The 22944-nt window shown below is 43.2% G+C and overlaps 1 protein-coding gene across 1 annotated transcript in view; it reads right to left on the bottom strand.

Moving 5' to 3' along the window:
- Positions 1-22944, bottom strand: part of METTL24 (methyltransferase like 24) — a 75053-nt gene that overhangs the window by 18900 nt on the left and 33209 nt on the right. Inside the window, exons 3-4 of the mRNA XM_036414592.2 lie at positions 18441-18580; positions 12200-12428 (exon numbers count right to left, since the gene is read on the bottom strand). Of these exons, the coding sequence (XP_036270485.1) occupies positions 12200-12428; positions 18441-18580 (369 nt within the window). The remainder of the gene's footprint in view (positions 1-12199; positions 12429-18440; positions 18581-22944) is intronic.

Raw genomic sequence — 22944 nt, 5'->3', positions numbered from 1 at the left:
AAAATAAAACACTGGACAGAATACCATGTTCCCCGAAAATAAGACAGTGTCTTATATTAATTTTTGCTCCCAAAGATGCAATAGGCCTTATTTTCAGGGGATGTCTTATTTTTCCATGAAGAAGAATAAGGTACACATTTATTGTTAAATGAAAATAAAGGAAATTTATTACCTGTATACAGTATGGTAGTACGGTAGTTGTCAACACAAACCAGACAAACTGTGAATCCTACAGCATCAAGAATTTACTCATTTATTCAATGACAATCATGTCATCATCTTCTGGAACATTATCGTAACAATCCAATTCCTGAATTTCCTGGTGAATTTCTTATGACTCCATTTCTTTCAGAATCAGTGGACCAAATCTCTCATGTTTAGCCTGGGGGGGGGGCGCTTATTTTCAGGGGGATGCCTTATATTTCACTCAAAAGGAAACCTGTAAGTAGGTCTTATTTTCAGAGGATATCTTATTTTCAGGGATACACGGTAATAGCTATGTATTTCACTAGTTTGGGTATCAGGTAAGCAGACTCCTTTGCTAAAACCAAGAACAAGAAGTTTAAGTCTCCAAATATAATGCTTATGCATTTTAAATATCTGAAATTTCCTTTAAAATCTCAAGAATGAAATTTCAATTTAAAATGTCTATAAATAGCATGGAATTGAGCAAAAATGTTACTGATTTGAGCCAAAAGAGAAAGAGGCCCCTCTTCTATCTTTTTAGAAGAAAAAATTCTTTAGGGAATAGAGGCAGTATTCTAAGAATAGAAAGAACATTTTCTCCCTGGATACCCACCACTCCCTAACATCACTACACTTTCATCTTACATCCGCGGCGGCTTGCTTTTTTCTCCCCCAAAGAAAGGCTGGGACAGGTCCGGTGGAAATATCTGAGCATCTCTGGATATTAGATGATATGCAGAATTAGGAAAAGGACATTTCTGGGGGGAAAATTTCCATAATCTCACCAGAGGTCAATAAAGGCAACCAAGCAAAAGCTAGCAATCTACCAACAAAGACTCTTGCTGCTCTCCAGAGCCATCCGTGGAGAAGCTGAAATGCAGGAAGAAAGCCAAGGAAAGGGGTCTAATCACCACGGGTCTAAAAGGCTCGCTCACCCACCCACCAAGCACTTACGGAGCCCTCACTATGGACTAGGCATCCGGGAGACTACAAAGATAAATGGCACGCGGGGCTGCATTTCTCTGCTAAACACTCCCATAGCACACGGTACTTCTTCATAGCACTCATTTCAGGATCACATTCCTGTCTTTTTAGCAGCATGTTAAGTCTTAAGAGACTTGTCTATGGGAATGTAAGCTGGTTTAGTCACTGTGAAAAGCTGCATGGCAGTGTCTCAAAAAAAAATTATATGGCAGTTTCTGGATCTGTATCCAAAAGAACTAAAAGCAGCGTTTGGAAAGCCATTTGTACCCATTCTCTTGCATCCATTCTCAGCATCCTTACTCACAATAGGCAGGAGGTGGGAGCCACCTAATTGCTCACTGATGGGTGAATAGATAAGCAAAATATGGCACAGGAGAGAGCATTGTTCAGCCTCAAAAAGGAAGGCGATCCTACCACATGCTACTACATAGATGAACTTGGAGGATGTGATGCTCAGTGAAGTAAGACCATCACAAAAGACAAATACTGTATGATCCCGCTTCTGTGAATTGAGACAAATTCACTAAAACAGAAACTAGAATGGTGGGGGCCAAGGGCTGAGAGGAGAGAGAAATTGGTGTTTAACGCATACAGAGTTCCAGTTTTGCCAAATGGAAAGAGGGAGGAGCAGAGACCAGGTGCACAATGAGGTGGAGATACGTAGCATTACCTAACCACACACTTGAAAATGGTTAAGGTGGTAAATGTTATGCTGTGTATTCTACCACAATTAAAACTTTTTTAAAAATTAAAAAAGAGATTGTATCTTTTTATTTAAGCACAGGTCCTTGCACAGAGAATGTGCTTAATAAATATTTATTCGATGGATGGATGGATGGATGGATGGATAGACAGATCAGACCTACAGATGGGAATGTAAAACAGAAGTGCAACATATAAACCAGTAATTACTAGGCCACGTGAACATAGAGAGATGGGCCCCGTGAATATGAAGAAGCAAAGTGTTTTTTTGGTTATAGTTGATTTCGACATAATATTTATGACATAGAATTCCTTTATCTACCAATACCACAAAGGAATTTAATATAGATTTAGTTCTACCTAATTGAATAATTCTCATTTTTTCCTATTATTTCTTTTCACTGCAGTACAATCTGTCTTCTGAGCTAAGAGATATGGGCACAGGGAAAAATCCATTTTCTGGCACCTCTGCTCTTTCCAGCACCTCTCTTCATTCAAAGGCGTGATGTGAAATGAAGCTTACACCCACCCTGCCGAAGAGGAAGGCAGGTGGTAAGCTGCCCGTCCACAGATTATTAATCAGCTGTCCGCCGGGCACCGTGTTAGGAAGCTGTGTCATGTACCAACAGCAGGCAGAGAGAATCCGCTCCATTTTCTGATCGGAAGTGCAGGCATGTGCTATAAAACTAAATTGACATCTGTTAGCAGGCTTGTCGCGTGGATGTTTTTTTCCTGCAGAATCTGGAATAAATTAAATCTTAAAATAAAACTTGGAACAGAGAGGCTGCTTTTACATAACTCCTCCTAATGGTGTGCTGTGAGCCCATCGCGCTGATTTTTAAGAGAAGTTTTTGTAAGAAACGCTGCATTATCATCTTAATTGCAAAACTGCTGAATGCCAAGCCAGGAAATTGGTGCATTGTTGTTGTATTTTTGTTTTTAATGGTCCTTATATTTTTAACTAAAATGTGGCAAATGCAACATTCCTGTCCTGATATTTTTACTGCCTGGAAAATAAATCAGGTTTTATCTCCACATGGAAGTGTGACGGCCTTTTTTCCCCCCAAGCCCCGGGAGCCTGCCCCATGGGTGTTTTGTTTTGCTTGGGCAGCTCAGGGCACTGGCATTGCTGAGCCCCGAGGCAGGAATGGAGAGCCTGGGTGTGACCCCGGGATTTGCTCAGGAATATGCTCCCTCAAAGCATGCACTAATATGATAGCGGCTCCTGGGGGCTTTCACTGTCCAAAGGCGTTCAGCATTTTGAACACACACAAAGGAACGCACTGAGCTGTGTGACCCAGTGAATGGGAGCCGCAACGGAACGTGACATTCTTCTATGGATGACAGTCCCCGCCAGGAGAGGAGGCACACAAAGGGACACCTTCGGGGCCCCTGAAGCTCAGAGCCCTGCTGCCTCCTCGGGACTCACTTGGCTCCGAGTCCTCACATTTTGTCAAGATGGCAAGATCCTCAGGCAAATACGCCCACCTCTGGTTCACAGCAAAGAACAAAAACACGTGCCAGTTCCCGGGAGACTGATGTCCTCCATATGTGAAATCTCCCTCTTCTGCAACCATACCGGGCCCCTTCGGAAAAAAAATCTCAAGCGAGCGATTTTTGCCACAATGCTTTCTTTTGTATAAAATTCCCAATTCTGGTCTCATCAAAACTTCCCCCTTCCTTTCTCTCACTTGACGTGAGTTTATTTGCCATCTTCTCAGAGGCAGGTGTCATGCATCAGGCATCACGCAACAGGGGAAACTGAGGCAGAGAGGACACGGCGACCTGGTAAGGAGACAGGGAGGAAGGCTGCAGAATGGGGCAGCCAAGCTCAGGACCGCCTTCTTGCTTGAAGGGCTTTACGCACAGCAGGGGGCGAGGGCTTTCGGAGGGAAGACTGAGCCCCTCACGTCCTCTCTACACACTGAGGTCATCAAAGGGTGACCTTCCTGTCCCCTGGGGCAGAGTGGGGTGTGGTGGGTGAAATGCAGGTTCCTGGGCTCCAGGCCAGACCAGCGACATCGGAATCTCTGAGATTGGTCTTAGATTTGACATTTTAATTGAGTCCCCGAGGTGATTCGATTCTGTGCTTGAGGCCTGATGATGCTCTTTTTGGTTTGCCAGTGTTCCGGATCCTAACAGTAAAACATGAGAGCCACTTGGTTGCACAAGTGGGAGTGGGTCTCCGAATTTCAGAGCACCGTTCACACAAAGCGCCAGTCATGGCTTCTGCCCAAGGAAATCCAACGGGAGAACACGCCAAAGGGAACACAAACCCTGGGTAAGTCTACGTGTGCCTAGTTCATTCTGCAAATGGGCTTGGTAACCTCTTACATGTACCCTGTCTCCCCGAAAATAAGACAGTGTCTTATATTAATTTTTCCTCCCAAAATTGTGCTAGGTCTTATTTTCAGGGGATGTCTTATCTTTCCAAGCGCTAGGTCTTATTTTCGGAGGATGTCTTATTTTCAGGGAAACACGGTGCGTGCTAGCAGCTAGCTGAATACCGGATGGTGTGAGTCACCCAGAAGAGCCCGGGCATTTTGTTTCACAGCAAATCTCACCACTAGAGAAGAGTGAAAAAGATAAAAAGCCACAAAACTCATTTCCTAAATGTCGAGGGAGGAAGCTCTTGACTCACTTTCTCAAGATGCCTTGTCCTCAGGGTCCACTGCGGGCTGATGGAGACCAAAAGACGTCTCTGCGTTCTTAACTGCGATTCAGGACCGTGACTCATTACTCCCGAACTGCCACCGGCTCATTTCACAGAAACACAGCACCGCGGCGATTAAACAGCGATTCTGCAAGAGGAAGCTGCCTTCAAACACACAGAGGACGGCTCTCTTTGAAACGGGAACATAAACACATCGAAAAGGACGGCTGCACCGGGGCTTGGAAGAGTCACCGAGGCGTCTCCCTTTCCCACCGCAAATCTTGTTTCCCTGAAGTCTCCCACTCAAATGTTCTCCTGAAACATCACCAACGAAGGCCTCCGGATGCTCCCGCTGCCGCCAATTAATTCTGAAGTGGGTTGTATAAAAGATAACATGCTCAAACTTGGGTACCCTGCACATTTTATTTAGGAAGGCACTGGTGAGAAAGTCAGGTTGGCAAGTATCTGTTTCCCGAGTCGTTCGCTGACCATTGGGATGGGATTCCGTACAATAAAGGGTCTCTGGCCTCGGGCTGAGCTAGGAACACACAGCTGAGAGCAAGGGTCCAGCTAAACCGTTAATCACCTAGGACTCAGGCATGTCTGGGCCTTGAATTGGGGCACAGACAACCAGAGGACATGTTTGCCCCAGGAAAACAGCTTGTTGAGTACAAAACTCTGGCCCAGGTTGGCACAGGAGTAAGCATGGAAAACGATCTGGAGCATAATACAGCATCTGTGCCTCACGGCACCCCTGGCAGGGCCTGGGCCTACGGGGGAGGACGTCCACAGAACACAGAGTGGCCCAGTGCTGGGCCTCTGAGGGAACACCACCCAGCTTCAAGTTCCAGCCCTGCCAATTACTATTAAACATCCTCTGCTCCTGTTTCTCAGGCTGTGGTACTGATCTTGCTACTCAGTGGGTGGTCCCCTCAACAGCAGCATCACCCAGGAGCTTACTGGAAATGCAGAATCTGGGGCCCCACCCCAGACTTTCTGAATCGATATCTGCATTTAATTTTATTTATTTATTTTTAAATATATTTTTATTTATTTCAGAGAGGAAGGAAAGGGAGAGAGAGAGAGAGAGAAACATCCATGATGAGAGAGGATCATTGATTGGCTGCCTCCTGTACCACCCCCACTGGGGATCAAGCCTGCAATCCAGGGATGTGCCCTTGACCAGAATCAAACCTGGGACCCTTCAGTCTGCAGGTGGATGCTCTACCCACTGAGCCAAACTTGCTAGGGCCAATGTCTGCATTTTAATTAGACTCTCCAGAAGGTTCACATATACATCAAATATGAGCAGTCTTGGTATAGAATATGACTTGTAGCAATACTAATAAGCATCTCAAAATCTTTCATTATTTTTAACATTTATTAGAAAACATAACGAGAACAGTTGACTTGTGAGTCCATGCATATTATTTCTCCAGATAATTCTAAGAAAGATGAATCAAGTTGACGTAAAAAAAAAAGTATGAAGGCGAGATCCACCATCCCCACTCCCACGCCAAACACAAAGCAAAAAGAGAGTATTCTTATAAATTATAAAATAGAGAAATAACCCAAAAGGACAAAGCAGGGCTCACTCAAAAACAAGATGAGGATCTCTATAATCAGGATACAGCAGTGAGTGGACTGAAGCCAGGACATGCTGAGCTCCTGCCCTAAAACAGGTGACAGTGGGCCTGGAGGTGCATGCCCTACGGGGGTTAGGAACGAGAAGTTCCTGAGGGAGCAGTCGAGCCACATTCATGCATCAAAGCCAAGGGTAGTGAAGAAAAAAGCCTGCCACTAGCTTAACACCAACCACTGGCCTAGGGAGGCTGGAGGAGAGACTCACCCTAATAAATATCGAATGAGCCAGACCCTAGAGCCTAAAGGGTTCTGTGAAGAAATATTCCCAATAGCACAGGGAGGAGCAGGAGCCGCTGAGTGCTTACATAAGGCCTGGCCTGAAGGCCACTGTAAATCACTAGGCACAGAAGGGTGAAGCAAAAAGAAAAGAAAAAAGCAAAACCAAACCCAAAGCCTGGAAATGAGCCAGCAAATGAAAATTCCAAAATACACACAGAAATCAACTGATGAGAAACAGCCAACTAAAGCACTACGTGGGATATTCATCCTGAGATAAAACTGATTTTGCTGAACAGTCTGACAAAAGATTAAAATAACTATGTATAGAATGCTCAAAGCAACTAATAACACCCACTTTTATAAACATGCAAGCAGTGGTAATATATTTGGAGATAAAAATATGCAAAACTATAAAAGAACAGAGAGGAAAAATACCAATTCAAAATCTTGGAAGTAAAAAATATAGTCATTGCTACTTTTTAAAATATCAATAAATAATATAAAACTCTAGAATGGACATAGATAAAAAAGGAAATTAAAAAATTGGAAACTAGTACTGAGAAATTCACCCAAAGGCGGTTGATATTTTTTAAAATATAAAAAAAAAGGCCCTCTGCATAGCTCAGTGGTTGAGCATCTACCTAAGAACCAGGAGGTCCTGGTTTGATTCCCAGTCAGGGAACATGCCTGCCCAGTTGCAGTTGCCCTCTTGATCCCCAGTAGGGGGCAGCAGGAGGCAGCCAGTCAATGATCTTCTCATCATTGATGTTTCTATCTCCCTTCCTCTCTAAAATCAATAAAAAAAATATGTATATTTTTTTAAAAAACAACCTCCAGAAAAAACCATGTGAGGTTCCATGTTATTTTCCTTCTGAATTTCTCTTTCCTTCTTTGTTGTAGAATTTCCAGTCAGTCAACTTTCCGGTAGTTCTGGATAATGTCCACTTTATATTTTAGTTGTATTTTTTGAAATGGCTGTGTGAGGCTGCAGTTAGGCGTTTACCTATGCCGCCATCTTGTGTGGGGTTTTTTTGTGTGTGTGTTGTGTTTTTTGTTTTTGTTGTGTGTGTGTTTTTTTTTGGGGGGGGGGTGTTTCCATGTTAAATGGGCAGTTAACTTGCTATAATCCTTGTTGTATTTAGGAGGAATATAAAAATATTGATAATTTTATATGTTCTTTTAAAATTTTATAATTATATACATTTAAAATTTAAAGGTAACCACAAAGAATAAAAAAAAAAATAAGCTTTGACAAGAAGAGAAAAATGTACTGAAAACCAAAAAGCCCAATTTAAAAGAGTAAAAATTAATCTCAATTACTATGAACTAAGTGAATTGAACACACATATTTAAAGACAGAGATTATCAGATTGGATTTAAAAACATAATGTAGGCATATACTAAATGTCACTCTTATATGCTACATAAATTAAAAGAATATCCAAAAACTGAAAATAAAGGAATTTAGAATGGCATTCTTAAAAACTTATCCCCAAAAAAGCTGGAATGGCAGAACTAATTGCAGATGAAATAGAATTTTACTAGTATCATCATGGATACTGGTACACATGGTTGAGTTTTCTTCCAGAAAGTGCTATCGTTTTCCATTTCCAGCAGCTAAGCATGAGTATTATTCCCAAGCACTCCAATGTAGGGCAGCTCAATATGTGGTTTATATCTGCCAATCTGACAAGCAAAAAGGAATCTTTCAGTAGTTGAATTTCAAGCCCATATTCTCTCAGCAGTGACCACACAACAGAACTGATGTGTGTTTTTTTTTGGGGGGGGGGGATTTTTTGTTTGTTTGTTTACATATTTTTATTGATTTCAGAGAGGAAGGAAGAGGGAGAGAGAAAGAGAAACGTCGATGATGAGAGAATCATTGATGTGCTACCTCCTGCACGCTCCCTACTGGGGATGGAGCTCACGTGTGCCCTCACCTGGAATTGAACCATGAACTCCTGGTTCATAAATCAACAGTCAACCACTGAGCCATGCCAGCCAGGCGGAAATGAAGTTTTGTTATTCATGGGGAGCCCCCAGCCCAGGAAAGCAGAGACTGCCCTCCTGTGAGGACCCCTGGGGACACTCATCGGCTGGGGTAACATCCAGAGAGGAGAAGGAGGACCCCATCCTTTCTCAGCACTGAGCATGCGGGAAGTCCAGCTTTACCCGGTCACCCCCTCAGGTTACGTCTGCTCTGTATTACTCTTCAGCAGCTTAGTACATTCTATTTACTTTCTGGACAATCACAGCAAAAGCTGTTCAGCACCTGAGGCAGCAAACAATAACAGTTTCCAACAACCACGATGAAGGCCCAATTGTCCTTCAGCTTCACACAAAACATCCATTTAAAACTCTTGACTGGAATTAGGTGCAGTTAACAATTTCCAGAAAAAATTCTCCCATGTCTTTTCCCTGAAAATAGGGCAAGAAGATATTTTCTATGAAATTTAGTACACATTTTCTGAAACTGTTCATAAAAATTCTTTGAACTTACAAACAAATGACTAATTCATGCCAGACACTCTGCTGAAGCCTTTCACACCGTTTTCTGGCCCAATCCAGAAAAAAAATTTTTTTTTTATTTAAGTGGTATCACTGTCCCAGTTTTATTGACAATCAAACTGAGCACCAGAGAGTCATTTAAGACTTGCCCAATGCCAAAAACCAACAAGAGGACCCAGGTCTCAAACCTAGACTAATGAACTTGCAGAGGTAAGCTCTAATGCAGTCCTGTTATTCATCTCATCAGCCTGGTTGAGACTGGAAATAATAATTTACCATGAACCTGCCTGGATCATTTAGCATACTCTGTGTAATCAAGACCTTCTGGGGGGAAAGCAGAGATTATGATTAATATGTGCAGAAACTTCAGATCCAATATTTCTAGTCATATTCTGGAAAAATTCTAATGTGTAGTTACAGCAACAAGCAGTTGGGTAAAGACAGTTAATCATTTCAGATAATGCTGGATTCAGGTGAAATTATTCCCTGACAGACTGAGCTTCTGGTTCTCAAGCTTTTGCTGAGGCAGCTGCTCTCCCTTGATGCTTTAGAAAGATTTTTGATTTATAGTCTGAAGTAAAAATTACCAGGGAGTTTTAAAAGTACTGAGAAAGCCATATGCATCTTTCTGTCACCATCTCAAAATGCGGCTTTTCATTTTGCCGACATTTCTGCCTGAGTGGCTAGAATCGAGGTCTGATAAAAAAAAAAAAAAAAAAAAAAAAAAAAAAAAAAAAAAAAAAAAAAAAAAAAAAAAAAAGAAAGAAAGAAAGAAAAAGAAAAATAACAAGTTAACATGGAGAAGCTATTATAGGAGATGTTTTAAAGTCATGAAGTGAAAACAACACAACTAACACCACTTTGGTTTCTATAGCTGCTTTCAGGGGGGCGGGGAGAAAGAGAGAAAATAAGGCAAGGTAAAAAGCAATCCATGTTTCAGTGTGAGTTGTTTTTTCTATTTGCTTTCCCTGCCAGAGCCATGTCCTATTTACCAGTATCTGTGCGCATGCAGCAAAATGAAAACAGCCGTCGCACGCTTCAGGCCAGAAATGAATTTTCCCTTTATCTGGTATCACATCGCTCCCAGAAGCGTGTTCCTAAAGGAAGCCAAGGCACACTGACGGGCTCTGTTTTGTTTTAAAGCGTTCCCCAGAAATCATCTCCACAGAAGAATGTCAGTCTCTTTAAAAATTATCAACAAGAGCTGGTGTTTTTTTTAAAGCAGCAAAAACATTCTGACATGATCACTTTCATTATTACTAGAGTTTTTCCCCCCTGTTTTTAGTTTTGTTTTTTTATTATGGTAAAATGCACATAAAAATTACCACCTTAACTATTTTTAAGTGACATTATTCGTGTTTTTAATAAAAATAAGTAGCCTTTGGAACACAAGGAATTTTCCAGAACACGTCTCCTTTCCGGAGATGTAGATGTTTCTGCTGTTTCAGGCTCAGTGCTGAAGGCTGCCTGCTTCATCCTCAGCAGACAGGTTTGCCGACTTCAGCTCCCAAGGAGTCAAACAAGCACACATCAGGGGCAAATCTGGTTGTCTAAGAACACATTTTCCATAGGCAATATGGCTTAAATCAATGATAGCCACTGATCGTTTTTCAAAGTCTCATTTTTATCCTCACATATTCCAAAGTTTTAAAAATATTATGGGAGTGGGTGGGCAAAATTATTTTAAGCTTCACCTCTTTCCTCTATTTGGTCTTTTCTTAAAGAGTGGTGGTACGTGGGGCCAGGATGGAAAGCACATTAAGGAGAAGCAGGAAAACGCCTCAATAAGCACAAAGGTCAATAGTTAGCTCTTGGGATAATCTAGAGTTGACATATTCGAGAGCAAGCCTGTCATTTTCAATTGTAAAAAGCAGGTCTATGAAACTAAGAAGCAGCAAAGACGAAATAAAGCTCTAAAGCATGCTCTCAGTTCTTGGGGTTCTGTTCACAGGCTTTACCCAGAAAATACTATATTCTTTTCATTAAGGCTTCTAACTATTAAATGCTAGTTACTCTCATTGGCAAAGCAAAATACAAATCAGTAGTTAATCACATGTTAAAAGAAGAGAAGGTTCTTTGAAGTTCTTCTTAAGGAAACTCCTGTTGAATTAAAGGGAGTTTGGTGTTTTTGTTTTGTTTGTTTTTGTTTTTTGAAGAAGAGGAGGAGGAGAAAAAGGAAGTGGGGGAGAACAATGCAGTGGAAAAGCCCTTTTATTAAAGATCAAACAGCAAACTCAAGTTTAAAATTGAGCCCACTATACACTGTTTCTCCCAAATACCCATTCTGGCATGTTCTAAGTTACATGCCGTCTCTGGCTGGGAATAATAGGCCATGATAGGGCAAGCCCAGAAGGCTGGCGATCAAACAGAAGACAACTACACTCAGGAGAATTTTCCCAGTATCTCCCTACTAAATGCAACTAGCTCCACTCTGCTTTTAGGAACACAGTTCAAAGTTGGGAGTCTCTTTTTTGCTATCCATTCACAATAAAATATTTATAGAGATTTGACATCCTTTGAACATAAGTATCTCAGGTGCAACACACATAATGTCCATTCAATTCTACAAAGTACATTTTAATCAAAGCTACACATATTTTTCTAACCTTTCAGAGCCTGGAGACTCAAAAATAGTTGTTACAATAATGAGAAATACGATACACAAGCAATCTGTTATCAAACGTAAGCCCGACTCTGATTACTTTTTGTATGTGAGGCTAACATAAGTCGTTTCCTCTGTCTGGAAATTTTAAATCAACTGCCCATCGGAAACGGTATGCTGGAGCCTATGCTAGGAGTAGGTTTCTGAGTCTCCCTGTCCAGTCTCAGCCAAAACCTCACTTAACCCTACTCAATATAAATATTCCTACAATATCAATATTTCAAAGCCTTAGGTTTACAGAGTTGACTCTATAAATAATGTCGGAAAATGAGTAAAGTTAAAGCTGGAACTTCTAGTTACCAAACAGTCATGGGGACATAAAGTATAGCATTGGGAATATAGTCAGTCATATGGTAATAACTATGTGTGATACTAAGTAGGTACTGGAAATATTGGTGGGATCACACTTTGTGAAAAATATAATGGTCTAACCCCAATCCTGTACACCTGAAATAATACAAGATAATGCTGAATGTCAAGAGTAATTCAAAAAATAATTTTTTTAAACTGGACCTTCAAGTATCCAATTTTTAGGGTTGTATTTAAAACACACACACACACACACACACACACACACACACACACAGTTTATGAGTTTTTTCACTTTACCTGATTATGAAATCAAATGAAAAAATTCTCACCTTGTGATGCCCAAAGTCATTCAAAATGGTCCCCAGTTTTCTGGTGTTGCTATGCGGCTTTTGGGCAGCAACGGCTGGATGGGGGTCCCGCCAGTCGATGGACAAGCGGTGGTGCCAGAGGCGCTGACTCTCCAGGATATGAGCAGACTTAACACTGGGATCAAAACGATGCACTTCACATCCGTTGTTGGCCATGCTAACCTCAAACTGGGTGTCATCACTTCCCAGCCTGGAGAAAGAGAAGAGGATGGAAATCAACACACAAAAACAGGTAGGGAAGCAAAAAGTGTTGGGTTGGCAAAGTGACAATTCCAAGGTCAATTTTCTTCATTACATCAAGCCTTCTCCTCTTTTAACACGTGGCTAACTGTACACATTCAATAATCCTTCTTTCACAAACAGCACGATGGCCGAAAGCTTCTGGATTACAGAGAAGAGGGAAATGACTTGCTGAACAGACACAGACCAGAGAATCACACGTTCAACATGCAGAAGCATATCAAATGGTTTTTTGTTAAGATGTAAACCATAGTAGCAATGAAGCAAAGATTACCCAGCTGTCTTAAGAGATTTCCTCAAAACACGTCAAAAATAATAAACCCCAGGATCAGTCCCCTTAGGGCAGTGGTCAGCAAACTTCTTTGTCCCCTTGAGTTTTTAGCAAAGGCCAGTTTAGGAGTACCCTAATTAAGTTAGTAACAATGTACCTACCTATATAGTTTAAGTTTAAAAAGTTTGGCTCTCAAAAGAAATTTCAATCATTGTACTGTTGATAGTTGGCTCTTTTGACTAATGAGTTTGCCGATCACTGCCTTAGGGAGAGGTGCATTCTACTAATGAGGTGATTCGTCTCCATCCCAATGACCACAGTGCTGTGCATGCAGTTTGTCTTAAGGACAGCAGCTGTTTTCTTGGAAATAGAAAGTACTTGAAAATATCACTGTAAACAAAAGGCAAATGTACATGGTCCTACTGGATCCAGTAATCAAGAAGCAGAAGAGATACCTCACCTAAAATTCACACCAACAGGAGAGAGAAATTAGACTTAAGTACCTAGTAAGTGGCACATCATGTGCAAAATTCATATACTTAAAATTTTTAATTTACTCAAAAGTATTCCTTATTTAGTGACATAATGTTCACCACTTTGATTAAAGCATTAATTTGAATGAAAACATTAACTGAGAGAAGATAATTTTTTTTAATGGTGATTATGGCTTCTCTGCCCCAAATACTATAATTAGATGTGATTTAAGGAACCAAAAATACCACGGAGTCTCTATAATACCTGGGCCAAACCTGAACCCAGGGAAGAAATACTTCATTCTCTTAGACTCTACTCTTTCAGAGTACTTCACAACTTTGAAATATACTAGCTCACTGGATAACGATTATTTACCCTGTTCTCATTAAGTACAAAAGAGTTTTCAATGCAGAGATTCTCCACTTCGACATTCTTATTTGCCTTGTCCTCTCCCTTCACGCCCACCTCACTGCTCTTTTCTTCACTGGATCCATGGCCTGCCAGCCCTCTGATGTCCCTCAGTTATAGTCCTCTCTATCCTTTGGCCTGGAAAGAAGTTCAGCACTCCCCTCACAAAGCCTCCCATTCCTTTTCAGATTCCCAATCTCTTACTGAACCCACACAGTTCAGAATACTGTAGTCTCCACTAAGTTTTCCATGATCTAATCTGGTGTGGCAGAATGACTACCTAAAGCAGTGGTTCTCCACCTTTCTAATGCCATGACCTTGTAATACAGTTCCTCATGTTGTGGTGACCCCCAACCATAGAATTATTTTTGTTGCTACTGTTAATGAATCATAATGTAAATATTTGTGTTTTCCAATGGTCTTAGGCGACCCTACTAGCAGTTCTCAACCTGTGGGTCGCAACATTAGAAAGGTTGAGAACTGCTGTTATAGAGCCTCAGACCATCGGATTTCGTGCACCAGGCCACTAGTATATACATAATAGCCAAAAAAGAGAAAATAACCCAAATGTCCATCAACTGATGAGTAGCTAAATAAAATGCAATATATCCATACAATGCACTATCCTTTGGCAATTAAAAGGAATGAAGTATTGATACATGTTACATTATGTAAAATATTATGACAATTAGCATTTTTTGCCAAGAGATTCAGGAGTTCATTTTTCATGCCAGCAGGAATCAGAGAATCTGGACAAATAATTATCCAGTTGCAATGGTCACTTATATAGAGAGATATCATTATATATTATATAGAGAGATATTATTATATATTATATAGAGAGATATTATTATATTATATATAGATAGATAGATATTATTATATATTACATAATACTAGAGGCCCAGTGCATGAGGGAGGGTGTCCCTCAGCCCGCCTGTATCCTCTCACAATCTAGGACCCTCTGGTAGAGTCCCTAGGCCTGGCCAGTGATCAGGGCCTATGGGGACTTTCCTTCCGCCAGCTGCTGGCAGCTGACCCCACTCCCACCGCTGCCACTGCTTGCCATCCGTGCAACGCTGCCCTCCCTCCCCCGCCACCAGGTGCTTCCCTCGGAGGGCGGCAGGCATGGGGTGCCATCACTTGGCTGGCCCCACATATCTGCCACAGGTAGCCTGAGCCTCCCTCTACGATTCATCGCCCAGCCGGCTGGGGCTCCGCTATCAGTCGCTGTGCAGAGAGTGGCCTGGGCCTCCCTCTGTGGGCTGATTGTGGGGCAATGGCAGAGCTCCCCAACCAATCACATCACACCCGCCGTGGCTGGCCTGGTGCCAGTGTGTGTCATAGTGTGGTCACCCGGAAGGTCGTCCTGACAGTCGTTCTGCTATTTGGTCGTTCAGTCCATTTGCATTTGCATATTACTCTTTTATATTATATGTGTGTGTGTGTGTGTGTGTGTGTGTGTGTGTGTGTGTGTGTGTGTAAACAGATCATAATATACCTATGGTATTAAAGTTCCAAGGGGGTGATTAGGAAAAAAATTATCTCAGAAGTTTCCTTGTGTCCACGGTTTCTGATTCCTCATTCGTACATTCTGTGAGCTCCTGGTTAATTACACTAGTATAAGAGGACAGTGTCTGGCTCTGGAGATCAGTCATTGCTCTTGACATGCTCATGGCAACCAAAGTCCCAGATTTTCTATATAAAATATTGCTCTTGTTGCTTAACCGTATGTCATCTATCAAATCTTCTTCTGTCTAATGCTGAGAATTAATGTCTTAAAACCAAATTAATATCTTCAACCCCCTCTCCCAGAGAACTAAAGAAGAGATGATAAACATCTGCCTGTACATGATCCCATCTCAAGTTTTCCCTTCCACTCACACGCCTACCCCTGAAATTTCACATGAAGGGTGAACTAGGTGATTTCCCTCAGTTCACTTTCACTACCTCCCTCAGCCCCCAGCCTCCTAGATTCTCCACTTCGACATTCTTATTTACCTTGTCCTCTCCCTTCACGCCCACCTCACTGTGTGTCCTCTCCCTTCACGCCCACCTCCACCTGCTCCCGCCATCACCCTCCACTCTACATGCAGAAGGACTTGCAGGGCTGACGCGTCTCAAGTTCCATGGGAGATGACGTTATCACCTGAACCCACAGCCTCTCATGTCTCAGTTCCCTTCTCCCTAACATCATGTTCCTTGTCAGTGCTGTATTAATTGCTGTATGCTACTCATCTCAAAACTGAAAAGGATCTGACTTTAATTTCAACTGACCTTCATACAGAGTACACTTTCCCGGGGAGGGGCGTGGGGGAGTCCTTTCTCAGGACTTAAAATAAAAAGCTTTGGTTCCTACTACAGAAACTTCAGAGAGCAGGTGGAGGTGATGCCTGCTCCAGTTCTTGGGAATGGAGGAAGGATAGGAAACAGACCAGGAGCCAGGGCAGTCAGCCTGTGTCCTCTGACGCTCAGGTCCTCAGGTCCTCAGGTCCCTTCCTTCCTCACTCAGGAAGGTTACCCTCAGTTGCAGCTGCACCCATCATCCTCTGATCGGAAGAAAGTGACTGGCACAGCAGTGGCACGCTGTTGCTGCTGCCACAGCCCTGGGGCTTGGAGCACAGGCTGCCAGGATGTAGGGGCCCACCTGCCACCTGCCCTCCCCACCTATTTCACCACTGTCCCAACACTCCCACCACGGGGAGCCCAGGCACCTCATCCCAGGAGCACCACTCTGCCCGGGGCTTCTTTCTTCCTTCAGCATCAATTGAGATGCTGCCAGCTGCTACTCACCCATCCCCCGAGCAAGCGATTCACCTGGGAAAGGGGGGTGCTTGCCTGGACCCTCAGTCCTGTAACAGTGATCGGCATATACACCACCCACAATCCAAAGCATCCTTGTTTAGGGCATAAGAAATGGTTTCTTTTGTTTCCAGTTTTCAATTAAGCATCTTCAAATATGGGCCCTCATAATTTATTCATTTCTAATGCCAGGGGAATTCATCTTTTCTTATCTGCTCTTTATAAAGTTGATTTTGAATAGTGAACATTTACATGAAAATAAGAAACTACCTTTTTCCATGTAATAATCAGATATCTTACAGAAGAACCATCTTATCTAATGGCTCTGACGTATGAGGAAAGCAAGAAGGGATTTTAAAAATCTCTCCAAAAACAGCTTTCCCAGTTCCATTTTACTCAGTTATATGCTTTAAATGAAATTATTCCGGGGTGTAAAATATTAAGCAACATATAAAAGCAATTTGGAGCAAGAAAATAAGAATAAGCTGAGATCACCAATTTGCATGTGGTACAAGCAATTATTTTTATGGCCAACTTTCATACATTTTTAATCTGATATAAAATAATCTCTCCTGTCACAACTTCCCATTCTTCCTACACTCTTGAAGCAGAGTGGCTGGGATCTCAGTGAAAACGCTCTGTTCTAATCAGCTGGCTGGGCAATTTATTTCCTCGGGCCTCCAAGTCTAAGTCACAGCATAGCCAGCCAGCTGCCCTCCTTAGTTTCCTTACCTCAACAACCATCGATGGAGCAAATACAGGTGTCCCCAAAAAGGTGTGCACACTTTAGCAGCTGATAGCTGTTCAATGAAAAGAAAATACTGCCTTTGCCATTGTATTCGAAGTGTGTATACATTTTGGGGGGACATCCTGTATACACTGAGTGCTTGCTCTTATCAAGCTCCACTGATATGCTTCATTTAACCCACAGAAGAATGTTTCTATTATCCTGAAACTCTTATTTGAAACGTGTGTGTGTGTGTGTGTGTGTGTGTGTGTGTGTGTGTGTTTGTGTTTAAACCCATGGTGACTATCCTTAACAATTCTTGCTTTGGTAACCTTTTACAAGCAGTGGTTATCCTCCAGGCATCAGCACCTGTGGGTAGGCCTCCACGTCGCCCAAGTGTCTACCCCTAACACCTACCATCTAGGATTCTGGTGTGCAGCTGTCACTCATGGGCCTGAATGTAAGTCTGAGAGGGATGAGACCTATTGGTGAGGAGCAAGCCTATGACACTTGTTGGGGTCCCCGGTGTTTCTGTGAAGGTCTTGCCTGAGGACCTAGCTGCATGGCTTGCACAAAGCTTCTATGCACAGGGTGCTCCAAACGAAAACAACTCTCTCCTGGCTTTTCTGGACAAACACCATTTGCAAGCTCGGGACTGTTTAATGAGCACTGGTGTATTTGGTGGAATAGTTTTGTTTCCTTATCTTCACCCTTCTACAAAGAGCTCTCTAAATCAATGTGTACATTTTAGGTCATTTTCAGCCTGGGTGACTGGATATCAATATTTCCCACTGTTCTGACAAAATCTGTGGTTTCATAAGAAGTTCCTTTTCTTTCTTTTGTAATGGAAAAAATATATCCAGATTTACCACTGGTACAAAACATGAAAGTCCAATCGTGGCCATTTGCCTTGGGCCACGCATCAGACTGTGCATAAAATGTCTAATACACTCCCTGTTCTTCCTTTTCTCTAGGTGCACTTTTAATATTTGTCTTTTTCTTTACAATAAGGATGCCCCAATTCTCACTGGAAATCACTGACTTCACCAAGAGGATCCTCATGAGGCTGAAAACCGAAGTTGCCAACTCTCTCCCTGCAGAATGAGGAAGCGGCCCTGACCAGTTCGGGTGAACTGCAAGGACCCGCAGTTAAATCACAGACAGATGGGTCTGAACGGCCCCTGCCACACTCTGCCCCCATTCATAATTCTGTGCCTGTGGAAAGACCCTGGCCGCCTGCAGCAGTGTTTTTGTTCTCGTCCGCTGTGAAAGGTACTCACCCTAAAGAGTAGAGGCGGCACTGCTTGTTGCGGATTTGATGAGCTAAGCCAAACCTGTCATCAAGACAAACCGACCAGGGCTTCTTCGCGGAGCTGGAGTCCGTAGCCAGGCTGTCTGTACTCACGTGATCACAGGCAATCTGCGGGGATTGGAAATCGATGTGAATAATTTAAAGCGCTGGATGATAAATGGCAGGTGGGCACTTACTGCTTCCCTGTTCCCTGAAAACCTTAGCGGGAGAGTTCTGTCTGCCACGGCTAGCTACGCCCTCCCCTGGGGAAACACCAGGCTGCTGTAACGTGTTCAGAGGAATCCCAAGTACCAGGCTGTGAATCACCTCGTGGAGACCATAGGCAGGTCTGAAGGGATGTTAAGTGCTGCTGTGGCCGAATGCACAGAGCGCACGGGTGAGCACGGCAGGAACAATGACGGCGGGAAGGACGGTAAGGAAAGGCTTCACAGAGCTGTGTCAGTCTTGGAGGATGAACAGAAGCTGAGACCATGAGAACATTCCAGACATGGAGAACAGGGCTCCGAAGACACAGAGGTCGTCACCCACAGCGTTCCTACTAGAAGTCGTGAGATACGACCACAGGCCTGGCCTCTGGAGGATACAAGATTATTGATTCCTCATCTCAGGCAGATAAGGTGGGGCCCCCAGGGTCCAGATAGGTGACATGGGTTACCCAAGGCTAACAGCTGATCAGGCGTCATGGAAAATTAATCCTAGTCCACGCTAAGAGGACAGTTCGCTTTGTAATACACTGCTCTCAGGAGCTTCCTGCTGGGGGAGAAGAGAATGGGGCCAATATATGTGGAGACCAGGAGTTCAATGGCTCCCTATGATATGCACTGACCACCAGGGGGCGGCATGGAATGAAGGAAGTCCCTGGCCAGCAGCTGGCAGCCAGGGAAGGGAGGCCCTGACTGGCAGTCAGAAGAAAGGTCCCAGCCTGCAGCCCGAAGGCCCCAGTCAGACCTGATCGCCAACCAGGCCTGGGGACCCTACCTGTGCACGAAGTTCGTGCACCGGGCCTCTAATATATTTATATTCTTTTCCCTCAACCCAGGATCTCTGTCTACAACCACTGTTTAAAGGGAACAAACATTAAAAATGGAATTGAATGTTCTCCCAAGCAACTAGGATACATTTATTAACTGAGTGTGGCAACATATTAACTTGTGTAATTTACTCCTGTTATTTTTCTCTCAGATAAATGGAAACTATGCCTCTGCCTTCCCCACCTGCTAGTCTCCACCCACCCACTCTGCTAATCTAATCAGTCAGAGCTGTGTGTTCGCTGGGCCTGCTTTTATTCGTGGGCAAGTTGCTGTGCCTTAAACATCAGCACCTCCACTGGCACTCTGTTCATACCCTGCCTCCTGCAGCAGTTATGAGGCCAGGGTAGTTCTGTGGGGCCCCAAGCACCTGGTCCTCCTGGCTCCAGGGCAGCTTCCTGGGGTAAGCTCATTCAAGTGCCTCGATGACGCCCCTCTACTGCTGTTCTTGCGCGGACCCCTCTCTACAAACTGTCATGATAGCCGATGTCATGATAAGAAGCTCATCGTTCTTATCCAGAAGTTCCTCCTAACGGCATTAAAACCTAACTCTGGCCTCCCCTACAGTGTTCCTCAACGTGTGATCCCCCTACATTCTGATGGATCTGGGAGGTACTTCAAGATGCAGATTCCTGGGCGCCACTCCAGGTCTATAAAATCAGAATCTTTGAGGCTGATGATGCATGCATCTCCACAAGTTCACCAGGTGATTCTTATGCCGGAGGTCTACGGTACCTTCGTAAAGCCCCGTTGAAATGCTCAGCTGGCCAGCCCTGTGGTTTAGCAAATTAAGAGAAGAGGCTACTCTTAGGCTAGACGTTGGGGTGTCGAACTCAATCAGAGAAGGGGCCAAAATCTAAAATCCAGCCTAAATCGTGGGCCGAATGGTTTACTGAACAGTCATAAACTGTCATTGTGATGGAAACGCAGCGGAGTGCAGTGATGACAGCGCGGTGCGGGCCACATTGCAAGGCGTGGCGGGACGGATTTGGCCCGCGGGCCTTGTGTTTGACACATGTGGGCTAGAGCTTTCATCGGAAAACGGCAGCCCCTCCAACCCCACCCCGAACAAAGCCAGAGAGGCAGTACCGACAGTCAGCCAGAGGCCTCTACGAGTCGGGTAAGTATTGAGGGTCAAGATTCAGGGCTTTGGGGTTCAGCTGCTCCTCCTCTGCCAGCATTAGAAGTAGATTTTTAGTGTATTAAAAAGGACACTTGAAGCATTTCTTCTTCCACAGACTTCATCGTGCACAGATAGATCCCTATTGGAAAGCCATTCTTTACCATTCAATCTCTTTGCTAATGTTCTCCTTTCCTCTCCTAGTTCAAAAATAAAACACACTTCTTCCATTTTAACCATCTCATTGACAGACTTAGTTTTTGAAAACAACTAAAGTAAAATTCAGCTCCAAAAAATTAATTAAATATTGATTTTTCAAACTTCCTTGTTAAGATTTATGGCTAGGGCTTCCATAAACCCTCTTGAAAGCAAATAAGTGAGGGCAGTAACTCCTAGCTCAGCTCCAACTCCAGTAATTATGTTCCCCCCCCCCCTCTCTCTCTCCCCTCCCTTTTTTCTAATTCCCCTAATAATTTTGTCCATATACAAGCAAATTAGGTATACACAAAGGAAAATAGACTCCAGGAAGAAAAATGTTTTCTAAAATGCTTTCTAGTTATTTAACTTAAAGGAATATAATTTATTTTTATTTTATGTTGTATTGCAGAAGCTTGAATAACCTCTCTGCCAATCCACAAGTAGAACCTGGTGAAGAGAGCCCTTAAAGTTTGTGGACTTTTGGCAAGAAACACTTCACTGACCAACTGCATGTTTATGTAATACCACTATTTGGAAAGGCAAAATCTCAAGGAAAGGGTTGTGTTTTTCTTGCTTTTATCCTAATTTGTATTTGTATGCATGTGTGCGTGTAATAGTAAGCATAATAAGTACTATGTTATGAAGTTCTAAAGTCTCTTTCCAGAATCTAGGTTCTAATGTTATCCTTAAAAAACAAACAAACAAAAAAAAAACCCTAAAATGGTAAATGATTAGATAGATAGATAGTTTAAAACACATTTTATTTTTTTAACCAGCAACTGTTGCTTAATTCTGTGCTGCACAGCATGCTTCCTGGAGGCATATGGTTTGGGGGTTGCCATCAAGAGCCAGATCTGGAGCCTTCCCTGAGAACAGAGCTCTGTGTTTATGATTTAACCATTAGTTAGCAGCAGCGTATCATCAGCTGCAAAACTCAGAGATGTCACTGTGCTCTTTCACATTAGAAAACAACACCTGATGAGCTGGAGCTTGATGTTCCGTACCCTCTACCCAAACGCACATCCTCAGGTGCCGCATTAAAACACAGGGCCCCAGTCATGCCACCAGAGGCACCGCAATGCAAGAGCAGGAGTGCCATCTCCTTGGCAGTCCCGTGCCGCCCTGTCCCACGCACAGGGCTCCTGTTCCTCAGCTCCCTGAGCCTGGGGAGCTTCCCCCGCCCACTGACCCTGCTGGAACACAAAGCTCTCCTGCACCCTGGCTGCTCACCAGGGCATCTAATTCAGGTTTGGCCTCCCAGCCGGTGTCCAGCAGAGTGCCAGCCACAAAGCAGGAGCTCACCAAACATCCGCTGAATTGAGAAAGGAATAAATCAATGATGAACACAGCAAATGCTGGGCCTTGCCGTACCAGTTCGAACACAGATTTGATTGAAACATTTTTTTTTTTTTTTAAAGCAGCAGAGAAGACGGGGGTGGAATTTGCTTTAGTGCCTTCACAGGTTTAATTTCTTTTCCTTGCCCATTATGACTCACTTCTGCTAACTGGAAATTTTAGGCAATAGTGACTCTAATATTCTGCCAGTTTTATACATTTTCCTTTTCAAAAATGAATCCTAAATGAAGCATAGCCCCCAAAGCACCCAAGAAACTCTGCATTGCATAGAAAGGGGGAGAGAGCCATGGATAGCAAAGGATTCTGTTTAAGCACAAATTAGTGTCATCTCTGATGAGCTCCCACCTGCTGGGCTCTGAGTGACCCGGAAGTACACAGAAGCACAGGACTTCATCTGGGTAAAGTGATTCCTGATCACAAAACCATTCTGAAGTCTGGAGCTTTAGCTCATGCTTTCTGGAGGACAAAAATCCTCCTAATGAGCTTCCTCAACCAAAAATCTATGATTGTACTCACCAAGCTGAATAAACATTGTACGTCCATTTCTCTGCCTTTCCAACGAGTTTGTTCGCCTCTTGAGACTTGTGGTATAGCCCTAGGGCCTGGCACATAGTAGGTGCCCAAAAAGAAACCAAAACCAAAAACAAAAACAAAAAAACAATCCTACACTACTCTCAGCACAGTACAAGGTCACAGGACTGAGAGGGACCTTAGAAACAATTTAGTACTCTTCCTTTTCAAGATCAGAAAAGCAAAATAAATTGCCCAGG

Source organism: Pipistrellus kuhlii, unplaced genomic scaffold (genome assembly GCF_014108245.1).
Source record: "Pipistrellus kuhlii isolate mPipKuh1 unplaced genomic scaffold, mPipKuh1.p scaffold_m20_p_5, whole genome shotgun sequence".
Taxonomy (NCBI): Eukaryota; Metazoa; Chordata; class Mammalia; order Chiroptera; family Vespertilionidae; genus Pipistrellus; species Pipistrellus kuhlii.
This window is presented reverse-complemented; position numbering and strand designations above follow the sequence as displayed.